General features: G+C 39.5%; 2 protein-coding genes across 4 annotated transcripts in view; one reads left to right on the top strand and one right to left on the bottom strand.

Annotated features, from left to right (window-relative positions):
* The first annotated feature begins 518 nt into the window (after nt 1-518).
* Nucleotides 519-8970, top strand: haspin (histone H3 associated protein kinase). 2 transcript variants are annotated; one of them, XM_079461839.1, is made up of 18 exons: nt 519-718; nt 1398-1576; nt 2880-2975; nt 3489-3656; nt 3740-3842; nt 3933-4492; nt 4697-5504; nt 5758-5932; nt 6067-6221; nt 6463-6648; nt 6773-6858; nt 6947-7009; nt 7127-7218; nt 7487-7566; nt 7666-7754; nt 8235-8377; nt 8455-8557; nt 8642-8970. In XM_079461839.1, the coding sequence occupies exons 2-18, from the start codon at nt 1410-1412 to the stop codon at nt 8844-8846; spliced, it is 3279 nt and encodes a 1092-aa protein (XP_079317965.1). In that variant the 5' UTR covers nt 519-718; nt 1398-1409; the 3' UTR covers nt 8847-8970. The 2 variants fall into 2 exon arrangements, with proteins under 2 accessions (XP_079317965.1, XP_079317966.1); XM_079461840.1 differs by lacking the exons at nt 2880-2975; nt 3489-3656 and having other exon boundaries at nt 520-718.
* Nucleotides 8967-26817, bottom strand: part of fam184b (family with sequence similarity 184 member B) — a 20617-nt gene continuing 2766 nt past the window's right edge. Inside the window, exons 2-19 of one of the 2 annotated variants that reach the window (XM_079461837.1) lie at nt 23838-24017; nt 23103-23756; nt 19516-19651; nt 18498-18649; nt 17592-17864; nt 16488-16583; nt 15065-15238; nt 14653-14759; nt 13373-13490; nt 13115-13297; nt 12524-12740; nt 11806-11936; nt 11550-11710; nt 11297-11452; nt 10717-10825; nt 10533-10634; nt 9768-10024; nt 8967-9597 (exon numbers count right to left, since the gene is read on the bottom strand). In XM_079461837.1, the coding sequence (XP_079317963.1) occupies nt 9507-9597; nt 9768-10024; nt 10533-10634; nt 10717-10825; nt 11297-11452; nt 11550-11710; nt 11806-11936; nt 12524-12740; nt 13115-13297; nt 13373-13490; nt 14653-14759; nt 15065-15238; nt 16488-16583; nt 17592-17864; nt 18498-18649; nt 19516-19651; nt 23103-23756; nt 23838-24017 (3297 nt within the window). In that variant the 3' untranslated portion in view covers nt 8967-9506. The remainder of the gene's footprint in view (nt 9598-9767; nt 10025-10532; nt 10635-10716; nt 10826-11296; nt 11453-11549; nt 11711-11805; nt 11937-12523; nt 12741-13114; nt 13298-13372; nt 13491-14652; nt 14760-15064; nt 15239-16487; nt 16584-17591; nt 17865-18497; nt 18650-19515; nt 19652-23102; nt 23757-23837; nt 24018-26817) is intronic. The other variant, XM_079461838.1, reaches the window with a different exon arrangement.

Here is a 26817-nt window from a genome sequence, read left to right as displayed (position 1 = left end):
TCTGTATCTCATATTTTCTCAAATGTTTTGTTCCTTTGACGGTGGTACAAACATTGCGTCACAAGGATTGCGTTATGCATGGAGCTTGTATGCAGATGATGTCGTGCATAGTAAAAAATAGGCGTTGTAAACTCCGTATATATGGTACTCTCGCGGAGGAGACGAGGTGGAGATGAACAAAGACATTTTTGTGCAGGTTTTTGCGTTTTATAAACTTTTGTGCGTACGCAAAACCTAGCTTTTGCGCTACACTTTTAGGATGAAATCTACGACGAGCTTTATACATGGTGCCCCTGGTGAGCTCAAATTTCTGTTAAACCTTACTTGTAATAAACACTAGCTTCCGTTAAAAGAACGAGTCCTTATTAAAGGTAGTTAACATAGGTTACAAAGGTACTTTGAGTTTGTGATAGTCGTGGAGGAAAATCACTTGCTGCCCTCCATCCTCGCCTAGTAGGTCGTCATTGAAACCACGTGATTGCAAATTCGAACAACCTTTAGTGACGTCTTCCCTCAATCGGCCAATCAGTGACTCTTCTCAGTTTGAACGTGGAGCGGTTTTTCGTCATGGCGCTCAGTACTGTTCGTTGTTTCATTTAGACTTCTTTATATTGTTGATTCATACTATGGAAGACTTTGCTTTTATAGTATTTTTTTAATCCGTCGATCGGGTTTAAGGCGAAGTAGCGGATCTGCATGTCGATTACGCGATCTCAAGGTAAATTAATTTGTCAATATAAAGCGCTATAACTATGCGCAATGTAGAGCAAGTTTTCATCGATGTCATTCGCATGTGTTTAGTAAATGTCGTAGAAGTGTATTGAACGGGTGTCTGTTAAATGCTTACTTGAATTTTGTTGTATTTGCAAGGCTGATCTGATTTATATACCAGGGGTTTTTCGACTAGGCAACTGTAAAGCATTTAAGATCCATGACATAACGTGTATTGCCTAATGCTGTTTTAACCCGTTATTGAAAAAACATAACATGAGTGTGTCTGAAATGCGTCTAAATTGTGTTTAAATGAAAGAAGAGGACTGTGTTATAACAAAGAAAAACACAACTCAAAACATACCTGTTTCATATGTATTTCACTAACCAAAGACTGTTTAAGTTTTGTGTCTAATGAAAAAAATCGTTCATTCTCTCCTTTGCTTACTCCATCTTTAATCCTCCTAGTAGCGTCACCTTAACTAACGGTACTGTTTAGCGTGTTGACAAAATGTTTATTTGCTCTCCTACTTGTAAGTCTACTTTGGATAAAAGCTTGTGCTTGAATAAATAAAAATGTAACAATTGAAGTGTCCTTGACAATATTATTTGTAGATGTTGTTAACATTTTTATTCAGTGGCTGTGGACATTATTTTTATTTTCTATATTTCCATTTGCTGTGTAGTAGAGACCCAAGATGGACACCAGAGGAAAAAATGGGCCCAAATATATAAGGACATACAGTAAACGTATGCGTAAAGTTGACCCTTGGTTCTCACCTGATCTAAGAAAAGCGGATTTCTCTTTTTCAAGCACTCCATCATCAGATCAGTCCATTCCAGAGATCACACAACCCAAGAAACGGTACATGAAGTTAAATTATATTTTATTTATATAGCGCTTTTCGCAATCTGCGTTGTAACAAAGCAGCTTCAGAGGAGAAAATATGAAAACCTGAAAAACACAAAAGGTAAAACACAGCACGGTGCATGTTGTTTTACAATAAGCAAGATTATTCTAGTAAATAATATCTAATGTCAGCAGTCTCCCGGTGGTTTATTTGGCATATTTTGCATTAAGTGAATGCTTGGCTGAAAAGGTGCGTTTTTAATCTAGATTTAAATTGGCAGAGTGTGTCTGATCCTCGAATAGTGTTGGAAAGGCTATTCCAGAGTTTAGGTGCTACGTATGAGAAAGCTCGACCCCCTTTGGTGGATTTAGTAATTCTAGGTGTTATCAAAAGTCCGGAGTTTTGAGATCTTAGAGAGCGTGATGGGTTGAAGTGTGATAGAAGCTCTGTTATGTAGGTAGGGGCTAAACCGTTTAAGGCTTTATAAGTGATTAAAAGAACTTTAAAGTCAATACGATACTTAATGGGTAGCCAGTGAAGGGTTGATAACATTGGAGTTATGTGATCGTATTTTCTGGACCTGGTAAGAACTCTGGCAGCTACATTCTGAACTAACTGTACTAGTTTGTTTATTGATGATGCAGGACAACCAGTAAATTGTGCATTAGAGTAGTCAAGTCTTGAGGTCATAAATGCATGAATAAGCTTCTCTGCGTCAGCAACACATAGAATATTTTGTAAATTTGGCAACATGTCTAAATTGGAAGAAGGCTGTTTTTGTGACATTTGAGATGTGACTTCGGAATGACAGGTTGCTGTCTAATATAACACCTAGATCTTTTACTGTATTTGTTGGAGTAACAGTGACATTTGCAGGTTATAATCCGAAATATTCTGTTTACGTGTCTTTGGTCCAATAAGTAATATTTCTGTTTTATAATTTAAAAGAAGAAAATAAAAAGTCTTCCAATGTTGTGTAGCTTCAATGCACTCTGCAAAATTGTTTCCAAGGGGCAACATGTACAGGTATATGGAGAATAGCAAGGGTCCTAAAATCGATCCTTGAGGTAATCCATAATTTAATTGTGTCAGATTTGATGATTCCCCATTTAAATGGACAAATTGAAGATCTGAACCATTGTAGTGCCTGGCCCTGAATACCGGTATTATTGTGTAAGCGATCTAGAAGTATGTTATTGTCTACAGTATCGAACGCAGTACTAAGGTCAAGCAGGACTAGAAGTGAGATGTTACCTTTATCTGATGCTATAAGCAGGTCGTTACCAAAAATTTCTCCTCCCTTTCTCTCTCATGCAGAAGGAGAAATGTAGCCTCACGTCCTGCTAAAACCAAGGCAATGACCGCCCTGAAAGAAAGCGATGAGGAAAACAATGAACCACCTTCATCATTTAGGTCGGGGAAGTTTAAAATTGAAATATTCAGGAATATACAATAATTTAGTTATATAATAATGATATTTTAATTATAAATGTATTATTTCCGCTTTGTGTTGTATTATACAGTGTAGCCTATACATTATTGTGGTACATGCATTTTCTGCCTTATGTAAAGTGATATTTCACCCAAATATGATCATTTGCTCTTGTCATTTCAAAATTTCTGACTTGCATTCATCTGCAGGACACAAAAGAAGATGTTTTGAGGAATTTTGGTAACTGGCTCTCATTCACTTTTTGTGTCCAAACAATAGAAGTGAATGGGGACCAGTGCTGTTCGATTACTATCTTTCTTCAAAATATCTTCTTTTGTGTTCTGTGGAAGAGAGAAAGTATTAAGGGTTTGAAATATCAAGAGGGTGAGTAAATGATGTGGTGGACTGTCCCTTTAAGGCAGTAAAACAGTAGCAAATTTTTAACCATGTCTTTGCTACTATCTTTTCTCGTCCTTGCATATTTCTTTATGCAGAAAGAAAACAAATGCTAAAGCATCAGTGAAGACGGCAGCAAGGAAGACTAAAATGACAAAAAAGCTAAAACAGAATATACAGTCAGTTTTCAGCAGCAGTGAAAATGAGGGCGACTCTCTTATCATAAAGAAAGCCCATCCAAAAACATCCGCTCAAGAATGTGCTGAGTAAGTCCAGTGATGTCAAGAGCTCAAAATACCTTTCTTGAGTCTGTCAGTAAGAGTAAAATTCTATTTTTGTTTTCTCATAGCCTATGGAGAGTGCAGGACCCTCCTCCTACGAGCCGGTTTGTCACACATCGCAAAAGACCACTAGCACCTGTCCAAGCTCAGAAACACACCAGCAAGCGTGTTGTAAGTGACAATATTCTATAAGATACAATGGTGACTGTTTGTCATAAAACAGTATGTTAACATTTCTCCCCATCATCTCTTTTCTCCCAGTCTGTCGCACTTCATCGCACACTAAATTCCTCTGACGATTTCCTCCCGTCGTTTTCACGAAACAAGCGACTTGTGAGCAAGAAACCATCCTGCGTTGAGAACTCTGACGCTCACAAGTACAGCAAAAGCGCCCATAAACGCATAGCCCTGGATGAGGTCTCTTTCAACGACAGCGATGACCAGCATCTTATCGCTAAACGTCCTCTATTGTCCAGCACCCCATCCGTGGTCTGCAGACAGCTGCTGAACTTACCCGAGCCCTCCATCAGCGAGATCTCCTCCCTCAGTTTTGATGATCTTCAGCAACATACAAAAAACAACAGCGCACCTGGTATGGTCCCAGCATCTGGGAAAAGACGACAGCACCGGAAACCTACAACAGTGACAGAGGAAAGGGAGGGAGGAGAGGAATCTGTTGTGGAGGGGACTGCTAGGGAGGGAGTTGACGATCAGCGAAAAGAGGGAGGTGTGGGTGGCTCATCTCCACAGTCAAGGACGGGTTCTGGAGATGTGTCATCTCCGCCACACCTCGAGTCCGTCACAAAGGAGCTCAAGGAGAGGCAAGTCATGCCTGCTTATTTGCAAAGATAACTTTCTGGTCTATTAGAAAGTTAGGCACACTTTAAGCTGCAGTCTGAAACTTTTGCTTCTGTATCACCAAATATGTTTGAAACGTAAAATTGAAGATTATTTATGTTTATAAATGATGTTTATCAGCTGACATTCTGAAAAAAATGTATCGTCTTGTCTGTTTCAATGTATAGGTGTCGGACAAAGGATGCAGTCGTAATGCTCAACAGAATAAACATTTCAGACAAGCTCTCATCCCAGAGCTGTCATATGAAACGGAGCGAAATGATTTCCTTAAACAGTTCGGATTTCTCCGTGCTAGCAACAAGTCAGAGCAACCAAACCAATTCTGCTGTATCATCCAGGTGTTCGTCACCACCCAAACCATCTCTTCTACCCCTTTATATCTCCTCCACGCCCTCTAAATCTCTCAATTCCCCTTCACATGCAGAAGATCAAACTAGTTCACAAACATGCTCGAGCCAGCCCCTTATTGACCGCCTTAAAGCTGAGTGTTTACTATCTTGCCTCACTGTTGGAATCCCACGTCTTGACATAGGAGCGTATATTTCTGTCCACCAGAAGGCAGCACAAGCACCTAACAATGACTCTCCATACACCTGCCAAAAGGATAATGCCTCCTCTCCTCTTTTGAAAGGGCCTGAAAACTGCAATATTTCATTACAAAGTCCAGTAAATCGTAGTGATACCGAAACAGTTGTTCGCCGTCTGTCTGCGTCATTCCAGCCGCCTGTGGCAATGCCACCTGCAGCTCTAAGCGAGAGACGACCACCAGCTGTGCCCAAAGAGCGTGCGGGAGCGGGCACGAGCACCGGCCGTAAAGTTTGCGTGAGTGGACTCAACGTCAGCCGCTGGTCAAGAAGGGCTAACGGAGAACGCAACGAGAAGTGGAGGAAGAAGGAAGGAAGAACTAAAGCAACATCTGGAGACTCGAGCTCCTGGGGCAGCATGTTGTCTGCTGGAGCGGAAACTTTGGCAGGGGTTAGTTGTCATACTGGCTGGAATGCTTTAAACATTTTACAAGATTTTGTATTACTTTCAAATAAAAGATGGCACTTATATACTATATTCGTTAACATTTACATTAAGGTTTTTATAATGTATATGTGTAATGTAACACCGTAAATGTGTGATTTTAGTTTTTCCGTCAGATGTTCTGAATAAATCAAAGCTCTATTGTTGTTCAGAAACGTTATTTAGCTGATTTTCCATTTGTTTCTGTGCACACATACAGGAATCAGCATGTGGCTGGCTACAGGGCAACAGTGAGATTGGTCTGGCTGTGACGCCTCTCAGAATGGACCAGATGAATCTCTCCTCCATCCTAGCCAACCTCACGCCTGACACACTCACCACGACCACCTGGGGCCGATTCAAGGCATCACTATCACTACATAAGAAGAAAACTGGTGTGTCTTACAACCTGAACACAAACACAGTTAATTTGATTCATACGCTAAAGGACTTAAAACAAGCACTTTTTACGTAAAATTATGAAGTCACCTGAATCATGTGTGTTCGTATTCCTTCACGTTTATCGCAGCATTTCCTACCCCTCAACGTTTGGCTCATCTGAGGACTCCAGGCTCTCGGTTTACAGCTGACGCCAGTCTTGACCCGTTTGCTTCCCCTGTCTGCACACCTTTATCCAGATTTACGCCTTCACGCCTGATCCGGTCCACCATAAATTGTTCCATAGTAAGTATTTCTTAACACTAGTTTTGCTGTATGAAGGTGTACTTTCTGCAAGGAACACACAATTTCCAGTGCTTAAAGCTTTGTATTTTATCCTATATATTGATGTATGCTTTGTACATAATAAGATTTTCTGTCCATTTTTTTCATTTGTATCTTTCTGTCGTTTAATACTGCTCTATTGGATTTTAATGGAATAGTCTCTTCTTCCATGTTCATTCTGTCTTCATTTTCTGTGGTTCAGTCTCAATTTGATGAAGATATCAGCGATGCTGACAAAGTATATCAGGAGTGTCAACAGAACGGCCCACTTTCCTTCAGCGACTGCATCCCTCCACCTCGAATGAAGGTTTGCACCAAGATTGGTGAAGGAACATTCGGAGAAGTCTTCTCAACCAAAATTGACTCAAACCAGACTGTGGCTCTCAAAGTATGTACACGAAATGGAATCATATACAATTGCACAATGTGTATCTATAATATTGGACATCACAAATCTTGTATCAGCGTTTGTTCACTTATTAATCATTTTGGTAAAAAAATGATACATATAGATCATCCCTGTGGAGGGAAGTCAGAAGGTCAATGGTGAACAACAGAAAACATTTGGTGAAATTCTCCACGAAATCATAATTTCCAAGTAAGACCCTGGAGTTGCGCAAATGCAATATAGAATTTGGAAACCAGATAATATTTAGAAGACACACTGATCTTCAATGTTCTTCCAGGGAGCTGAGCAGCCTTAACGTAAAGGAAATCAATAGGACAGACGGTTTCATCGGACTCAACAAGTATGCTTCTTGTCCATCAAATTGTTTTTGAAGTAAAATCAGGTGGTGTAAAGTATGTGTGTATATGGAAATATGTTCTAAGATATGTTATTTAAAATGTATATATTTATATTTTAGTCTTCACTGTGTCCGTGGGCGGTACCCGGAAGCTTTGCTTAAAGCCTGGGATAAGTTTGACTGCCAGAAGGGATCTGAGAATGACAGACCTGGTAAGATAATTACCTTCCTATGCTTCTGTCAGTCAATACCTAGAAGGTCTATATGACCAGGTAAGAGGAAAATCTCAAAATGATGGATTAAGGATCACAATATCGTGTTATAGCTTGAAATGGAGTCATAGGAATATGTTCTATTCATATGTACATTCTTAAGCTTTAGAATCCATAAAATTACTAATATCATTGTAGATTTTCAAAGCACCACTGGTATAAACAATGTATAATTGTTTAATGTCCATGAATGTGTGTTTTCTGACAGATTTCTTTGACGATGAGCAGCTGTTTTTAATCCTGGAGTTTGAGTTTGGAGGGAGTGATCTGGAGAACATGAATGGAAAGGTAGGTTTTTTCGAAGACCGGTTTGCCCACTTCTCTTACTGTAAGGATTGTGAATTACTATTCTGATCGCAACTAACACTTTGCATGTTTCCATCTCAGCTGTCCTCCATGGCCCAGGCCAAGAGTGTTTTACATCAAGTCACTGCAGCCCTGGCCGTTGCTGAGCAAGCACTGTGCTTTGAACACAGGTAACGTGTTTAAAGGGATAGTTTACCCAAAAATGAAAATCTGTCAATAACTCAACTTCAAGTTGTTCCAAACCTGTATAAATGTCTTTGTTCTATTAAACACAAAGAAAGATCATAGAGAAATGTTAGCAACCGAGATTTCTAGCTCTGGAACTGTCTGTATTTCTAAGTCAATAGTACCTCAGAAATATCAGTTGCTAACGTTCTTCCAAATATCATTGTTCTACCAAAGAAAGAAATGTATACAGGTCTTGAGGGCGAATAAATGATGATAGCATTTTCGTTTTTGAGTGACTATTCTGGATTATTTTGTCTCATCATATAGGCCTACATATGTCATTTTTTACCCATGTATGGAATTTACGTAGTAGAAAAGCAAAAATGAATCTACTACTCAGACATTTAGAAAATTGACTAGCCTTGTGACAGATGATTCGTAATGGCAAAATTTTCCATGATCATCGTGTGTTTATTTCTCAGAGATCTTCATTGGGGGAACATCCTGGTGAAGAACACAAAGCAGAAACACAGCGAGTTCATCCTGAACGGGGCAGTGCATTCCATGGAGACACGAGGAGTTCACGTCAATATAATTGACTACTCGCTCTCACGTCTAGAGATCGGTCAGTCCAAGGCTATATTTAATTTCAACTGGATATCATTTTTAAAGCTGAACTCTTTCTCCGTGTCTTTCTTTTAGATGGTCTGACAGTGTCTTGTGATATCTCCGCTGACGAGGAGCTGTTTATGGGTCAGGGAGATTACCAGTTTGAAATCTACCGCCTGATGAAAAAGGAAAACAAGTATGTGCCTATGAACTAGAGATTAACAGATTTCTTTTTGAAATTCTGAAATGTGGTTCTCATTGTTTTTTCTCTTTGTATTAGTAATTGCTGGTCAACATATAATCCTCATTCCAACGTGTTGTGGCTGCACTATCTGGCTGACAAACTGTTAACCATGAGCTACAAGGCCAAAGCTCAGTCCAGCCAACAGAAGACACTGAAGGGCACCCTCAAGTCTTTCCATTCAGAGATACTGAATTACGCGTCAGCCACAGAAGCTCTTATGCAGTGCAGATTCTTTCAGTGAAATGTGTAGATGGTTTAAACGTTTTAAAGAACACAGCATGTGTTAAAGATTGTCAGTGTAGGCAAAGTAAAATGTTCTTTGTAAAAAGATACTGAAATTCAATAAAATGTTATATCATGCTATTTAAAAAAAAACAAAAATATGTAGTTTATTGATATACATCCATTATCTTAGTTATACAGTTTTGGCATAGTATGGCAAAGTCAGCAGTTCACTCTTTTTTTCATTTAGAAAGCATCAGCATTCCACACCACAAAGTCCACTACTGCAAACTCTGCAGTTCACTCGATATATTAATATGTCCAAGTTAAAATTGGTACAGAATTGTTCAGATCACCTGGTGGGATCTTTCTTTTTGTATGCCGGAGGTATAATGTGCCAGAAGATACCACGCTGAAGTAACCAGTGCAAGGGAACATTCTCTTTCAGCTCAATGAGGTGCCCATGTGCTCTTAAAATCCTACCCTGCTGTCTGAGGAGTTCTTCAGGGTGAATGCATCATTTCTTTTTTTTGTAACATGTAAGACATTGGGCCTGTCTGTGAAGGGGATAAAAGTGAGACGAATCTTGTAGAAAAGCTTATTTGGTGTCAGCTTGCACTGGAGTGGATGCACAAAATGAGCCTTTGGGAAGCCTGTCAGAACGGAGACTGTGGAGGGTTCAGAAAGAGAAGTATTTGGTGAACCACTCCTGTTTCTGAGGGTCTTGTCCATCAGGCCCTGTTTCAATAACTCGCTGCTCAGCTGGAGTCCTACAACCCAAATATATGCACTAGGTTAATGCTTCAGAACAGGAAATATGATCATAAATATACTATTTTTTACTGTCTGTAAATATATTGTAAAGCTGCTGTGCAACAATCCAAGACTGTGAAAAACTGTTCAGAATTAGATCCAAGAATGCTGGTGGACTTGTGCTTACCTAATGTGCTGGTTATAGTTAATTTTAATCTGTGGTTGATGTCGAGCTTCTTGCGAGGTTGGACGGCTGTTTCTGACCGAGGTTCTGCGTGCAGCATGAGGGGAGGTGGGGGTGTGTGTTCTTATTATGGGAGTCCCCCGACTGCTCTGTTCCAGACTGGAATATCTTCGCTCTATAACTGGTGAGCACTTGGCTTTAGGCGACCCCATATCATACGAGCAGAGGTTCGGGACGCTAGTTTCCTCGACCGCTTTTTTCTATAAACGCAAAGCATTTTAAAATAAGAGTATTACTCTTGAATACCAGTATTCGAGGTCTGAAAAAATACATGGCATCTTTAGTTATTTTGACCTGTTTCTCCAGTTATATTTTCTGCAAATAGAAACAATATTTTTATTTGAAATTTGGGAGAAGTGTTTCTAGTAGTTCACTGAATGAAACAAAAAAGAAAATTTTACATAAACACATACCTTTAAATTGTCAATTTTAAAATCATAAAAACGGTCTCTGAAATGATCTGTTCATTTTTTTCGAGGCTGTTCAGCTCTGGGGCTACTATTACAGGCATTCTCTCATTAGGAATGACAGAGCAGATTTTTTTCCAAGGGCACAGTGTTACAAAAACAATCAATAATTCAAGTTTTACCCGATACGCTGCGTAAACTAACATTGGCATTCTTGCAAATCCTCTTGTTGACTGTAGGACACCATGACCTATGCATTTTTGTGCATACGGGTTTGTGGAGAAGTGTTTATGTGTGCTACCTTCAAAGTAGGGGTGAGGGTCCCTGCTTGTGTCCTGGAGTCGTAAGGCCTCGATATTTCATTACTGAGAGGAGGATGCTGGGATATCTGGTGGAGGTCCCCCTGAAGTGGTTAAACAAACAGTAAAATAGAAAGAAAAGCGGCACAAACATGTTTTTCATGTGACTGTATAAACATGTCTAACCACCAAACTTTTGATGAGCTGATCTCTCTCTGTGAGCTTGTCCTGCAGTTTTGCGATGCTGTGGAGGTCTTCTGCTCTCCTTTTTCCCCTTTCTTCCCTTTCTCTCAACCTACACATGCACAAAATAGACATACATGCATACCTTAAATCGATCACTATAAAGCACATACACGACTCACTAAAATACTTGTCCTGATTGGTCAGTTGTGAATGTTCTGAGATCTGTTATTCCCTGATACGACCACTAAATCCTGTTCACCCGGTTGACACGATTCATTATGCATGGCATTCGTGGAATATACCGGCTTAATTTCTTATCTCTTACATAGCCACGCTGTCTCTTTGTTATTTAACTCGCATCAATATTTCCTATAAATTTACTGTGTAATACGATGGATAATGTACCAAGTCATTATCATAAAATACATTTCTACTTCACCTGTGTATTTAATAAACAAACAAAAAAAATCACAACAGCCAATAGAATTGTGCATAGTCCTTATAGCCTTGATCAGTCTTGCTTGGTTGATTCTGTGTGCACGTGTTTTGCATTAATTATTAATGTGGGTGGGGTAGGTACTCTGTTTCCAAGGCAACTATGCGGGCCTGTAGTCGTGTTTGGGCGGAGCTGAAGTCTGATATTATGGTCTGGATCTCCAATCTGTGTTCTTTCTTCACGTTCTGCATATCGTTCTTGTGCTCCAACCCATCGGTTTCGGCACCTTCATCTGCAAAACTGCACAACAACAACTTGTTTACAGAAAGATCTGTGTGACACGTATCGCCCTTCTCTGACCTTCCGTGTGTGTGTCTGTGTTTATTTCTTTACTGACCTCCTGTGTCTGTGTCTGTGGTCTTGCTCCTCTTTTGGCGCATTCATTGAGTTAATTCGTTCTTTAAGGTCTTCGTTCTCTCTCTTTAGCTCCTGCACTTCACTGCTCTTCTCATCCAACTGTCTCTCTAATGACTGTAAGCGGTTTTGCTGCTTCAAATCCTAAGAAGAACAGACAGAGAGAGACAGGAGTCGTCGTGGGGCAGTGTTTGCTTGTGTATGTGCCCACAGTGATAGGTCTGTTTGGATGTGTGTACCTGCTGTAGGGCCATCATTTGTGTGTGTGTGTGGATTTCATTTTGAAGGTCCTCTATCTGCTGCATGTGTCTCTGGGTGACCTGTCTCACCCACTCGGTGTGCTGCTGGGTCAGCTCTGCTTTCTGCTTGTCTTTACACACACAAGAGAAGGAACCATTCATGTCTGACATAAATATATCAGAATATACATTTATATAGAATGTTTATATAGAATGTGCCTGTGTCTGACCCCCAGTTAACTTCTGGTTTGTGTTTGGCTAATCTCCAATTATATAACTATTTATATTTAATTAAATTTATGTTAATATTAGTATTTTATTGTTTAATAATTGTATCAAATAAATGATTTGTTGAATTTTGTTGTATGTTTATTTGATTAAATAAGCAATTTGTTTAAAGGGTTCTGCGGTTTGATCGCATTTAAAGAAGCCCTATGGCACATTGACATCTAGCGGTTGAGCCTGGTATCGGAGTCTAAATTCAAAATATTGGAGAGACAAGTTTAGCCAAGTAACCGTTCTTCTCCGTTTCTTTGATTGTTATCAGAAATAATCAAAATGTACCCTATTGTTTGTGAATGTGTACCGGAAGTTAAGGTGGGATCACAAAGTGTGCAAGCGCAGTACTGTTTGTTTATGTTGTTAAGACTTAACCGTCTATACAGTATAGTGAAGAATTACAATGACTGTGTGTGAGTCTGCAAGGTGTGATGGTTACCCAGCTGTAGTTTGTGCTGTGTGAGCAAACGTTTTCTCTCAGACTGAAGCTGCTCATTGGCTTGTGTTTCCAGGGCCTGAAGAGCACGCTGGTGATTTATTCTCTCCACCCGCAACAGTTCCTCCTCCTGCTCGCGCCAGTTTCTCTTCTCCCTCTCTTCGGCTCTCTCACCTGCCTTCTTTCCGTCTTCGTCATCCTCCTCTTCCTCTTTTACTACCTACAACACACAAGGACAAGGACGATTGAAGTCCCAAACACAGGAGCTTTTGTGTGTATCCAGGTTGCCATATCCCATGGGACGATTATAATTACACAGGAAGTTTCTCTTTAATAGCACAGGAGACGTGGCATCACGAGTTGTGTTTTATTCAGGAATCATTGTTTAGATGTTTTCGCTAAGTATGTTTTAGGAGGAAAACATAGAAATAGAGACAAATACAGGAAGAGTGTTTAGCTGGGTTTCTGTATTAACAGTACTGTATGTGGATTGCATAGCTTAGAAATACTGTACATAATGAGAATATGTAGAAAAATTTGTTTTTATGTTTAGAAACACATTAATACTGAAATGATATTAAGACTTGGATTCACCTGTAACTGTTGCCTAATGAGTCTTTCTTTCTCCTGGATAATAGAGTGAAGTTGAGCTCTGAGGGATGAATTCATATCTCTGGTCTTTTGGATCTCCTGCTTCATTCGTTCCATCTCACCGTTACTGTAGCGCCTGTCTCTCTCTCCCTCCATCTTCTCTGAATGTGCTCTCCTTTCCTCCAACTACACGCAGAAATAATGCAGACAGACTCAGGCATGTACACTGTATGTCATTGAAACCAATGTGACGTGTGTTACCTCTGTCTGCAGCTCTTCAACTCTGTGTTGCCACTGTTGATTCATCTTTCGAAACTCTTCCTCTCTTTCTCTCTTCAGCTCCAAGACCTGATCAGAGAACTGCTTCTCAAACTGTAGCCTGCACAAACACATACACACATTTTCAGTAAATAACACTGCACGCTTTTTACACAATATTAGAAACACACACTACCAGCCAAAGCTATTAGAACACTTTCTCAATGATTCATATTTTCCAAGGTATTTCAAAGAAAGTTGGTTACTGAACCGTAACATTACTCTTTCACTTCTATTGTATGAACACAAAACCAATGCAAGTGAATGGGTGTCGTTGTCATTTTTGGGTGAATTATCAATTTAAGGAGGCTTGGCAATAAATATTACTACACAAGAGAATCAACAAATATTAATAACAGATAGATTTTTTAGTCAGTGTAAGCTTTATTTCCTGCATGCCTTTTTTTCATTTATTTTTCTGTATACAGTATTTACTTAAAACCGATATTCCCTCACATGCTGTAGTTGGCTTTTTTGCCAAGTAAGTTTGTACAATACATTTTAAATACTTTGGGAGACATACTGAAGGTAAATCTTTTGAAATTTAGAGAGATGCAAGCGAGCAAAGTTTGTAGGCTTGTTTCGGGCCATTTTTGTTCACAATTTTGCTGCATCCACTTAATAAAATATCTTTACATTTTACATTTAGTCATTTAGCAGACGCTTTTATCCAAAGTGACTTACAGATGAGGAAACATTGGAAGCAATTATAACAACATACTTAATATGCTAAGATTTTTGGCATTAAAGGGATACTACGCCCAAAAATGAAAATTCTGTCATCTTTTACTGTTGTTCCAAATCTGTATACATGACCTTTTTCTGATGAACACGGAGAAAAATATTTGGAAAAATGCTTATAACCAGACAGATTTTAGTAGGAATAAATACAATGTTAGTCAAAAGTGCCCCAGAACTGTTTCAAAAAGTCTTGTATTGTGTTCAACAGAACATTAAAATGATGTAATTTTTCCAATTATTTTCCTATATCATTTTTAACCAATCAAAGTATTGTTGGCTAATGCTACGAATATATCCGTGGTACTTATGACTGGTGTTGCGATCCAGGGACATTCGTCCTTGCTATCGATAGTTGCTCTCTAGCTGCCAAACCATTTGAAATACATCAACATCAAATATCATCAGAAGAGTAAAAAATAGCAAGACATTATCTGGGCCACCGTCTTTCCATGTGACACACTGTTACATTACATTGCACACACCTGAGCCTCTCTTCTATGCCGTGATTAGACTGCTGCAGAATGTCTCTCTCCTGCTGCAGAGCGGAGATCTCCGCATGCAGCCCTTCTTTATGAGCAGAAAACTCCTCCTGAGGGACATATAAAAAGAAAGAAGGACAGGGATAGATTGGAGAATAGATCTAGGGATTACAGGAGAAGTGGATGGGTTGCTAGGTGAATGTTGATGTCTCTGTTCAGTGTCCTCCATTTCTTCTCATCTACTCCAGGCGGCACAGATCTGCTGAGTTCAGCGGATCTTTGTGCTGCCATAAGGGCCTTGCGGCTCTGCATGTGTGGTTGATTGTGTGTGATGAAGCGCTGCGGTGATAGAAAGGGATGTCGTTGACACTCGGAGTCGGATGGAAGCGTGTGTTGAGTAAGCATGAATGACTACCTGTATTTGCTGCATGCTGCTGGTTACGTTCTCCAGTTCCTCTCTCAACCGTACACAATCTGGGCAGCATGCGGACTGCCGCTCCAGCTCAGCGGTCTCTCTTTCTTTTACCCTTTCTCTCTCCTCCTCTCTTTCTCTCTCCAACGCCTGAATCACCACCTCCAATTTTGCTATCTGCAAGCCAAGCAAATTTATGTTAGAAGACACGTCGGAACCACAAATTATGTGGAAACCACAGGGCTGGTTTAATAGATGAACTCATGGGGCCAATGTTTGAAACATTAAAGGGGTCATATGATACGGCTAAAACGAATAATATCAGTTGTTTCAGACGTAAGGCAATGTGTATACACGATATAAGGTTCAAAAACAATTTTATTTTCCACATTCAATACATATTTGTATCTCCTCTTTGCCACGCGCTGATTTTTTTCAAAGCTCATCACTCTGAAAAGCAAGGTGTGCTATGATTGGCCAGTTTACCAGTGTGTGGTGATTGGTCGAATACTGCTAGCGTGTGACGGAAATGTAACGCCTCTTGCCATTTTGGGAAGATCAGGTTCTGAATTGGACTTACTTGCTTATACATTTTGGCGGTCTTAGTCAAATCATACCAAGAACTGACGTAGATTTGTGGGGTTGCAGTGTTTTTTAATTATGCAGAACACAATTGAAGATATTTTTGTATGAAAACATTTCTCAAAATATCTTCTTTTGCATTTAAAAAAATGTATATATTTGCTTTTAAAACCAGGTATTTCACATGACCCAAATGTGCCCTACAAAACAAATGGCTGTCATCCAAAAAATAGCAGGAACTGTGATGATTCATGGTACGCTGTGACAGAACATTAAAACAACGCTCTCTTTCCTTTCACTTATTAAGTAGTAGTTTCCCATCATAACCCAATTTCAAGCCTGCTGGCAGATTTAGGATTTAGCTGAAGCCTTTCGCCTCCAGCACTGCAAATGTTATTTTTGCTATCTCATTTATCATGGTCATCTGGAAAGCTCCGGGGCTCACAGTCTATGTCTAGCCTCTTTACTACTGTAATGGTCCCTGTTCGTATACCAGGGCATTTGTTCGGCCAGGGGGTTCATGGAAAACTCTCACATTACAATGAACCTCATACAAACATCATTACAGTCTTTGTACTGGTCTTCGTATCTTGCTAGTGGTTAGAACACCTTTAAAAGCGGTTACATTTCCTTTCAGCAGCTGATTCTTCCATTTAAGTTCATCCATTCAAACCTGCTGCATTTTAAAACACAATCAAATGTTTCTTGAATTTATAGGAAATAAAAGTTTAACAATACCAACAAACCAATATTTAAATACTTTCGGTTCCCTCAAAAGAGTTACTTTAATTCAAATTGTACTGCAACCCTATTACCCATTCCGGCAACCGGTACGTGATATTACCTCTGTGTTGGACAGCTTGAGTTGGTTGCGTAGCTCCGCCTTCTCTGTGTCTAAACTCTGTCTTTCTTCTTCATTGGCTTTCATCTGTTCCTCAACCTGTATTAAAGCAAACATCATACGGTTAATATGGTCAATAATTTCTCAAGATGATCTCTTCATGTCAAATAAAAAAATATCACATTTGTGATTAATTTCTGGGACTGGGTGATGTATGTTTTAGTTCAAATGTCTTCTTATTTATAGATGGTTCACATAAAGGTGAAAATTCTTCCATCATTTACTCACCCCCATGTCAATCCAAACATGTATGACTTTCTTCTGCAGAACACAACAGAAGATATTTTGAGGAGCACTGTAACCACACAACACTGGCCCCTATTGACTTCCATTATATGAACACAATACCACGAGACATTTATCTTCCTCTACCAAATATCTTCCTTTGTTTTCCACAGAAGAAAATGAAACTGGTTTTGAACGAAATGAGGGGGAATAAACGATGACATAATTTAATTTTTGGGTGAACCATCCTTTTAATGATGGCATTTTGTACCTTTTTGCGCCTGTAAAAAAACAACTACGCAGTGATGCAAGCAGAATTTTTATCGTGTCTGCACTGGACGTGGCGCTACGACAAACCCATTAAGAACAAGCCATTTGTCGTGTCGCACCGGTAGAATCCGGTGTAGACACAGGGTAAAACAATTGTGAGATGAGGAAAACCATTTAACCAATCCATGGCAGCAGAAGTTAGTATCTCAACGTTGTTGTTAAAATCATCATGAAACAGAAGTTGCGATTGACTTCTTTTCCATGTGGTGACGTGTATCTGAATGAAACGGCTTCTGAAATTAGAAAAAATGTAGGGCAGGTTATTATTTGGCCCTTGCCTTTTGGTTGTAAGTTGGGCCTTGAGGAGAGAGCTAAAAATGCCTGGTCATTGGACAGTCAGTATAGTCCAAACTCCTTTTTATGGCTGACGTAATATGGTGAAGAGTTGTGCACGGATAAATCTTTTATAATCATTTTCCTGTTTGTTTGCAAGGTGACTAAGAAAAGTGTGCACATTTCCATGCCAGCAGTAGCAGGGCCGTGCCGTCATACCTGTTTTGTATTCTTCTTTTCTGCATCCAGCAATGCGTGAGTGTGCCGCAATTCGCTGGCGTGTTTGCGTATCACTTCTTCCAATGCTTTCCGAAGTTGTTCTTTCAACCTTATTTTCTCTTCTTCCATTTTTTGCTGCACCTGTATCTTCTTCTCCTCCAGCTCCTGTCTATCATGCTCGCGTTCTTTCTCCACCTCCTGCTGAAGACGTCTGATCTCCTCAGTATGAGCTCGCTGCAACTCCAGACGCATAGAGGACAGAGCATCTGAATGCTAAAACACACAAACACACGGTTTCCCTGATGTAAGGATATACATTCTTAGTGGTGATGTTTTAAGAACGGTCAATATTTGTGCATATGCTTTTAAAGGAACATTTGTATTTCACATTTAAGCAGACATGCCTCATATTTCATCATACGTAGTTCTGTTTGTGCTCATATTTCACAGAGGACAGAATATGCTGTGTTCAAAGCAAACTAAACACTGTGATTTCTGTCTCAGCTGCATTTCAGTTTGCAAATGATTTCTTGCAAATTCTTGCAAAGCCTTTCATAGAGTTCAGACAGTGTCCAAAGTCACAAAATAACGATGAGACCGAAAGGAGCACAGCAATTTATAACATTTTTGGTCGCCATGAGGAAAACAGCTTATAAATCAAACTAAATGATGTTTATTTGAAAATGTAACAGTGAAGAAAGGTTTGTGTGAGGGTTAGGTTTTAGGGAAGGGGATAAAATATACAGCTTGTACAGTATGAACTCATTATGTCTATGGAAGATCCCCATAAGATTAGAAGTCCTTATTTGGGGGCCACATAAGGATGCAACCTACACAAGAGGGGTCTTTCAATGAAAATGTTTGAGAACCACTGGTGTATATGATGGATGGATGGCCATAGCTTACCTGTTTAAGCATACGGGCATGGTCATTAGAGCGACCACTGTTCTGAAGCTCCAGCTCTTTGTTTCTAATGTTGAGACGACTGAGTTGAGACCTGAGCTCATCCACCTCTGCAGAGACCCTCGACTGAGAAGAACTCTGACTCATTAACTCCTCTGCAGGAAAGACAAGCACACAAACACAAGACATGACGATGATAAGATCAAAGGAGGCAGAAAAATCTGTGACCTAAAGCTGGTAATGACCAATGTCATATGACAAAAGCAATCATTTCAGCAGAAATGTAAATATCAACAAGAGAACAATTACATCAAACAAACGTGAACAATGCTTGTTGGCATTGAAATGGCGGCTTATTAACCGGTGAAAGATTTTGAGATAATGACAATTCCAATAAAATATGACATTGCTTAAAGGATAATTGAGGCTCTGTGAATTCAACATAATTAATTATATAAAAGCATGTGTTTATATTTAATAATGCCTCCTGTCCTATACATAAATCGAGTAATAACGTATTTTCATCCATTAGAGCAATTCAAGTTGACTGTAAAGAAGCAAACCCACCCCTAGCTGCTGTTACAGAGCCATTGAACGAAAATAAGTCACTAAATGGATAAGGGGGAATTCACATAAAACACATTCTTGCATTCAAAAACGGCTATTTTCAACGCTGTGGAATTAAATTTTGAACTTGACCATGATTCAGTGACATAAAAATAAAACAAATCTATTTCTGAAAGGCATTCATGTAAATGTCTATTTAACCATTGGTGTGGTGTTCGGATCAATTCATTATTTCTGTCAACATCAGACATATCATTTTTTACAGTTTTCTTTCAATTTAAAAGCAAATGAAAATAAAATAAAAATATTTATATTTATATAATAATATGATGTAATTTTCCACTAGACCCACAAACATTAGCTGAGGAAAACACATGAATGCCATACCAAGGGTATGGTAATGTTTTAAATGTGAATAATTTACTCAACACATTATTTTATCCTGTGCATGTACCTGACTTGCTCTGAAGCTCATTTTCTTGCAGTAATAACCGTTCTTTAGCTACAGCCAACTCCTCCTCCGCTTTCTTTGCCACGCCCTCTGCCTCGGTCACCCGGTGACGCCCCTCTTCTAACTGCTCCTCCAGATCCTGCAAGAAATCAAACAGAGGGAGATAAAGTCATTTTCCGAATAATAACTAATATTAGAGGGGAATTCTAAGGAAAGAGCTGTTGAGTGAACCTCTAAACCAAAGAATTAAACTTTTGTGGGTAACTCATCCCATATAACTTGTGCTAGAGATGTGGTGGGCTATTACTTTTCTGGATCAGGCTCCCAATTTTGCTACCAAGACATGCCACAGTATTACAAGCAAAACATACAGTGTATGAAGGTTATTTTGGTCATTCATTAAATTACATTTATAAAAAGGTGTAATTCTTTTTTTTTGTGTCAGCGCATTTCAGAAAGGCGGGGCAAAGAGGAGATACAGCGTTTTTGAACCTTAAATCGTCTATTAAAAATTGCATTACATCTAAAACAAACGATAATATTTGTTTTAGCCGTGTCAAATGACCTCTTTAATCTGAGATTATGTCGTTCTCCTGCACACTTTGAGCCTACAACCCCTTTGAAGGCACAGCAGAGAGTGTTACTCATCTCCACGCTGTGTCAAGCAGTTCTAGATAAGAGGTCTGATGTGCATTAGCTACGGCGCACGCAAAAGCTGCATCAGAGACAGCCAAGTTTAACAATGTACTTTAGCGCCCCATTTACAAAGTATATTTACCAGAGGTTTCTTGCAAACTTTGATGAAGAGAAACAGATTTAGAGCTGACTACGGATCTTTTGTAGTGTCACAGACTGTTGTAGTCGGTCCTGCCATCTGTTTTCTCCACAGCTGTGTGTGTTTGAGTGACGGTAATTGTGGGTGCTTGTCTGATTCCTCCTAATCTCAGTCTCAGTTAGAATCGGACGTGTCAGTCACGTCGGTAATTACAATGAGATGTACATCCTGCTGAAAGGTCAGTTACGCATGACCACTCAGCTGGATTTATGTGAACCGGCTTACTCCGTCAACACTGCTGGTGTGCGTGGGTGTTCTGGTCTGTTCTCGCATAACACTGCTTTATGAGTGTTGTGTACTTTTGAGCTTTGAAAAATACAGATTAATTTACGTCTGTGTATTTGCACTGTGAACCAGCTTCTTTATAATGATTTCCTAATAATTTCAATAACTCTTCCAGGCATTAATGAATAATGAATGAATAAGAACAATTTTACAGAGATTGCACTCGGATAGCAATTTATGGCCAATAAAATATTTAAAAGCTATGAATAACTAGAGAAATTTATATTAGCTTTAGAAATATGACATTTGAAGAAATAGTTGTACAGATAGTACAATGACGATTCTACCAACATTTATGCTATTAGTTTGTTTTGTTTTGTGCATTCAAGTATTACGGAAAGTCTTATGAATACACTTGATGCATCATATGCGAGAGGTGTGAGGAATAAACTGTAATTTAAACACACTGTGAGTGATGTAAGGCATTATAGAATTTTTGTCAGGCTAATTCGCCTGACAAAATGCCTTGCATCGCTTACAGTGCAAAACCTACACAGAGGAGCTTAGTGGCCAATGTAATCAGAGATGAAGCAGGAGAACAGCTTCATATCGTCTCAGAATTGGCAATAAACCCGAAGATAAACAAAAACCCCCAGCCTACAAATTTACCTTGAGGCAACTGGCTGATGCTTTAATGCAAAGTGTCTTGCTTCAGTTTAAAGGGGTCATTTGACATGGCTAAAACAAATATTACTGTTTGCTTTGGATGTAATACAATGTGTATACACGATTTAAGGTTTAAAAACGATGTATTTTCCACATACCGAGCATGTTTGTATCTCCTCTTTGCTCCGCCTCTCTGAAACGCGCTGATATTTTACAAAGCTCATCGCTCTGAAAAGCGAGGTGTGCTATGATTCACTAGGTTCACTAGTGCGTAGTGATTGGTCGCATACTGCATGGAAATGTAACGCCTCTTACAATATTCGGAACATCAGATTCCAAAACTACTGACAGGTGATAAAATGGCATCGATCCTTCCTTATCAATTCGAGCCCGAATCTGATCCGGAAAATCAGGTGTTAAGAGTAATTGACTAAAAACAAACAACCATACACATCATACAGAGTTTGTGTGAGAGAGAAACAAGCTCGCATTACAGCAGGGAATGGTAACATAATAAATACCGCGAGTGCTTCGGCCCTTCTTGATCAAGCAGTGTTTGGTCTCTTCACGACTCAATTAACCCCATTATAAACACCACATTTGTTGCCTCAAGTTGGAACATAATTACTGATTATTAGGACTTATGTTGTTATTTTTTCCACGGTGCGCGCGTCTTTGCATTTGCAATCACACAAAGAAACAACAACATCAAACTCAACTCACGTTAGTCCGTAACCAAATCTTACAATGAAAAAGAAGCGCCACACAGTCCTTGCTGAGTTTTAGCTGTTTGAATTTCTCCACTTTTTAACAAAAGCTCCCGTGCATAGCCGGCCTTGATCTCTCCCAGGTTCGTGAAGCAATCATCCGTGAAATGCGCTGCACACACTCTTGAATATTCGGACTGTACTTTTCTGGAACAGTATTGTACATAAAATGTAACCATTCGTTTTTAGTTGCCTCATTCTTTGGAAGGGTAAACAAAGAGGCTTTCATTTCGCAACGAAACACACAACGTCTCAACGACATGGCTCCTATTTTATCTATTTAATCTATTTTAATTCTGGAAGTGGAATTGAAAGGTTAGGAATTGGATACTTGAAATAAAACAAAAATTTCAATTCCTCTTATCAATTCCTGTCTGCACATTATCAGAGATGTGCACATGTTAACCTCATCAAATGAATCATATTTTTACTATAGTAACCATAGAATAGCTGTGAAGGAACGTGGAATGATACGAGTTGTATGTCTCTCTTCCACTGCTGATGAAAATCAGTCTCCCAAGACTCACGTCTCGCAGAAAAAGTGGAAACGGAGGATAACACAAACACGACGCCATCAACAGGTGAGAAGGCACCTTACAATGGTATAAATGAATCTAGATTCAAACATCGTTGGAAACATCTGGGACAATGTAAGCAGGTAAACAAAATGTAAAACTTTTCCTTCCTGTCCTAGATTCTGATCAATAGCTGTGCTATATACATGATAAAACACAGTTATGAACATTATGTATAACTAGACGCAGATTGCTCAAATGCCACAACACTGCGAAGCCATGGCTGTGAAAACCACGTGGTTTTAAATCCTGAAAAGGGGGATTCCCTTTAGATGTTGCCATGTGTTAGTTTAGCATAAAAAAGCATACAAGCCTAAAATGATACGTAAGGGTGATGTAAATAATAAAAAAAATCATTTTCATGCGAACTGAGAAATGAATGCCGATCAGTTTACCAAGATTGTAAATTCACATTTAAAAAATCCACTGTACCACTACATGTGATGTAAAAAATTTGATACTTCAGATATATTTAAAACCCCTGGTGCTACAGGTGTAGTGTGCATCTGTGTACATGTGTACCTCTATTCGCTCCTGAATCTTGCTGCAATGTCTGTTGCTCTCATTAAGTCTCTGTTCTCGAATCTCCAACTCTACCTCTGCTTTTCTGAGCCTCTGGTGAAGCGTTGCATTCTGGGACTTGCGGTTCTCTTGCTCTTTTTGTTGCCACTGATTGATATGCTCATTGAGACTCTGTTGTATCGTCTTGTTGGCTGCCTCCTGCTCTTCCTTCCTCTCCTCATCCGCCTTCTTCATTCTCTTCTTCCACTCTTCCACCTCTCTCTTCCACTCCTTCTCCACTCTCTCCTTCTCCTCCCTCAATGCTCGTAGCTCATCTGTAAATGTTTCCAACCTCTCTTCATACCTTTCCTTCATTTTTTTCCTCTCTTCTGCCTCTCGGTTCCTCTCCTCCTCCTCTCTCCTTCTCTCCTCCTCCTCCCTATGCATCTTCTCCTCTTCCTCTAGCTTTCTTTCTTCATCTCTGGCTCTGCGTAGCTCCTGGCACTTGTTCTCTAGCCATTTGTTTTCGTCCTGTGTTTGTTCCAGTAAAAGGTACTGGTTGTCTTTCTCGGTCTGCAGACTCTGGTAGTCTCTGCGCAGATCTGCCGTCTCTTGGGTTAACACGGCTATGCGTTCCGCATATTCTAATTCAGCTTTCTGCTCACGTTCTTCCACCTGAAACGGACACACAACCACACAATGCAGTAAGTCTGTTTTTTTCTGAATACAGATCTGTGCACCTGTACATGTTTTTACCTCCTCAACAGTGGCCTGCAACTCTAAAAGGCGTGTCTTCAGAATAGATGTTGACTCCTCCTCTTCCTCATCCTGGCTTGTGGTTGGCTGGAGGCTGCCCTGCGTCTCCTTGGCAACACGACGTAGCGATTGAAGAGTTGCCTCCTGCTCCTCATTCTTAGTGTTTAAGGAATATATAACCTGTGAATAAAATCATAACTGTGGTAAAACATTTATACATACAGACACAGTTTGTTGGTTCAAGATGGCATTGTTGCGACTGTTCTAGTCAAACTTTAAAGGGATGGTTCATCCAAAAAAGAAAGTTTTGTCATAATTTACTCACTCTCTTATCATTTTAAACCTGAATGACTTTCTTTCTTAACCGAACAGCGCCACCACCTATTCACTTCTATTGTATGGACACACAACCAATGCAATTTAATGGGTGCAGGTGCTGTTCAAAATATCACAACCAATGCAATTTATGGACACACAACCAATGCAATTTAATGGGTGCAGGTGCTGTTCAAAATATCTTTTACATTTTGTGTTCTGCGGAAGGAAGGAAGTCATACAGCTTTGAAATGACAAGAGGGTTAAATTATGACAGAATTTTGGTGAAAACTATCACTTTAATACGGGGAACTGACTTGTGAATTCAGACTGCAGCCTATAAAATGCTTAAAGATTTAATAACTTAAAGAAAATATAAAAACATGAAGAATGAGTTAATGCAATGCATAAAATAAATAAAATTAATGAAATGAAACAAATAACTTGGAAACTCAATACTGAGAAACCAACGAAACTATAAATATAAAACATCTGCAGTTTATATGCCCATGTTTATGCCTGACTTAGAATTTTGTGGTATCGAGGGCTTATGATTAGTTGTTTGCAGCTGTTCACGCATGTTTCATATATTGTTGTGTATTTTTTACAGGTCATAAGTATGTGTTTTTGAGCCTGCAAGTGTGGCCGTACGAGTGACTACTAATATTACGTGTCACTTTGGCTCTCCGTCAATGTGTCCTACCCATAAGTCCCCATGCCTGGGGTGTCATCAGATTCCCAACGTCTCACTCATCCCCAAGCGGCTCGTGTGTTCCCATGACGCCTGACTGTCTGCCATTAATCGCCGCCACAGCAGAGCTGGACATTCCATATGATAGATTGCTAAAAACTCACTCGCCCATTCTCACTCTTCCTCTCTTGGCCTTCAACCCACAGTCTCTCTGTAAGCTATCTGCCCTATATCTCTGTTTGTCCCTGTCTGCCTCTTATAACGTTTGCCCTTTGTCTAATTCCCTCTCAGTCCTTGAACGTGAACTCTCAGGCTCTACATTGCACAGAATAGAAGGGAAAGTAATGTCATGTATCTGTAAAACAGAAATGTCGGCTTGCGTTATATACAGCAGACATAAGTTAGGGTGAACAGACTGTACTGGGAAAGAGAGGGGATGCTAGCACTGCCGCAGACAAAGAAAATGGCTTTTGTTTACACAAATAATTACTTTGAATAGAATATTGAATAGCATATCTCTATTTCAGTGTCCTCGGCTTAAAAAGGACATACAGCAGCCAGAGATATTAAACTAATAGTGTGTTTTGTGTGTGTGTGTGTGTGTGTGTGTGTGTATCACCCATAAAAGAATGTTACTGTTTAGCTACTCTGTGAGACCAGGTTTTCTCTTCTCACCACATAAATTCAGGTCAAGTTGGTTTTTTACAGACTTATATAGAAAGACATCATTTTTGTATTTATGTACTCTATTCTTTTTACTTTACTCTTTGAACATAGAACAACAATTAAGCTAAGCTAGAGATATACTGTATATTAACACCCCCTCATTGATTTAAAAGGTGACTAAGCTGCAGTCCTTCTTTGCTTTACTAACCTTAGCTCCTCCATGCTAAGGTCATGCTAACCAGTCTTTCACATACAATTTCAACGCCTGTTAACCTAACAAATTCTATCAATATTGGTTGATTTCAAATTGTATCATTTCATTTGTAAACATGCGCGCCTCAGCACCCCATTCACATAATGTATACAAACAGATGAGAACCCTTGTTAACAGAGGTCTGATTTCTCAGAAACAGCTCAAGGTAATATGTAAAATGTTCTGTTCTGGACATTACACTAAAGCTTTTAGTTTACGGGACATATTTTCATGTTCAGTTTATCACAGCACAGCAGATATTTAGACAAGATGCTTTGTCTGAGCATTGTGATTTGCTCAGCGCAGACTTCTTACATCAGCAGCTCTTTTAAATATGTTACACGCTCACAATAACACATTTACATTCCCAAGTATCAATACTGAAAACTTCAGATAATGTTACAACTTCATAATTCTAAAGATTGTCTGGGCCGATTTTTTCTTGGATTTTTACAATGTATGTTGCTCACATGATCCATAAACAAAAAATGTCCCTTCTAGGAAGGCCCGTATGAAAGTAGATCTAACAATATCACATGTCACACACACACTGACCTGATCTATAAAAATAGTATAGTTGCACGGCATTAGTAAGTATTAAACCATGTACTTTACCCCCTGCCGACAGGGAATGTTTGCGTATAGACACACCCACACACAAAGATAACTGGTAAGAGTATGTTTACATGACGACACAGGGATTCCACAAAGCAGTTGTGATATTTCGCCCGAAAGTGAAATTAAAGTGACCTATTTGTCAGTTAGGGTGACCCATACCCAAAATGTGACCTCTGCATTTAACCCATCCAGAGAGTAGTGAAAACACGTACACCCAGAGCCGTGGGCAGCTAACACTGCAGCACCCGGGGAGCAAGTAGGGGTAAGGTGCCTTGCTCAAGGGCACCTCAGTCGTTACCCGCCGGCCCTGAGGATCGAACCGGCAACCTTCTGGTCACGAGTCTGACTCTCTAACCAAAAGGCAACATACACCACTCTAACATACAAAAATACACATAAACATCCAGAGAGTAACCGGTCTGAATCTCGAGTCATGA

Source organism: Barbatula barbatula, assembly GCF_947034865.1.
Source record: "Barbatula barbatula genome assembly, chromosome: 8".
NCBI lineage: Eukaryota > Metazoa > Chordata > Actinopteri > Cypriniformes > Nemacheilidae > Barbatula > Barbatula barbatula.
This window is presented reverse-complemented; position numbering and strand designations above follow the sequence as displayed.

Excerpts from the sequence above, each read along its gene's own strand:
- haspin (XM_079461839.1), top strand. The coding sequence starts at position 1,410 with ATGGACACCAGAGGAAAAAATGGGCCCAAATATATAAGGACATACAGT. Across the intron at positions 6,222-6,462 it reads CCACCATAAATTGTTCCATA|TCTCAATTTGATGAAGATAT; the intron begins GTAAGTATTTCT and ends TCTGTGGTTCAG. Across the intron at positions 6,859-6,946 it reads CACGAAATCATAATTTCCAA|GGAGCTGAGCAGCCTTAACG; the intron begins GTAAGACCCTGG and ends ATGTTCTTCCAG.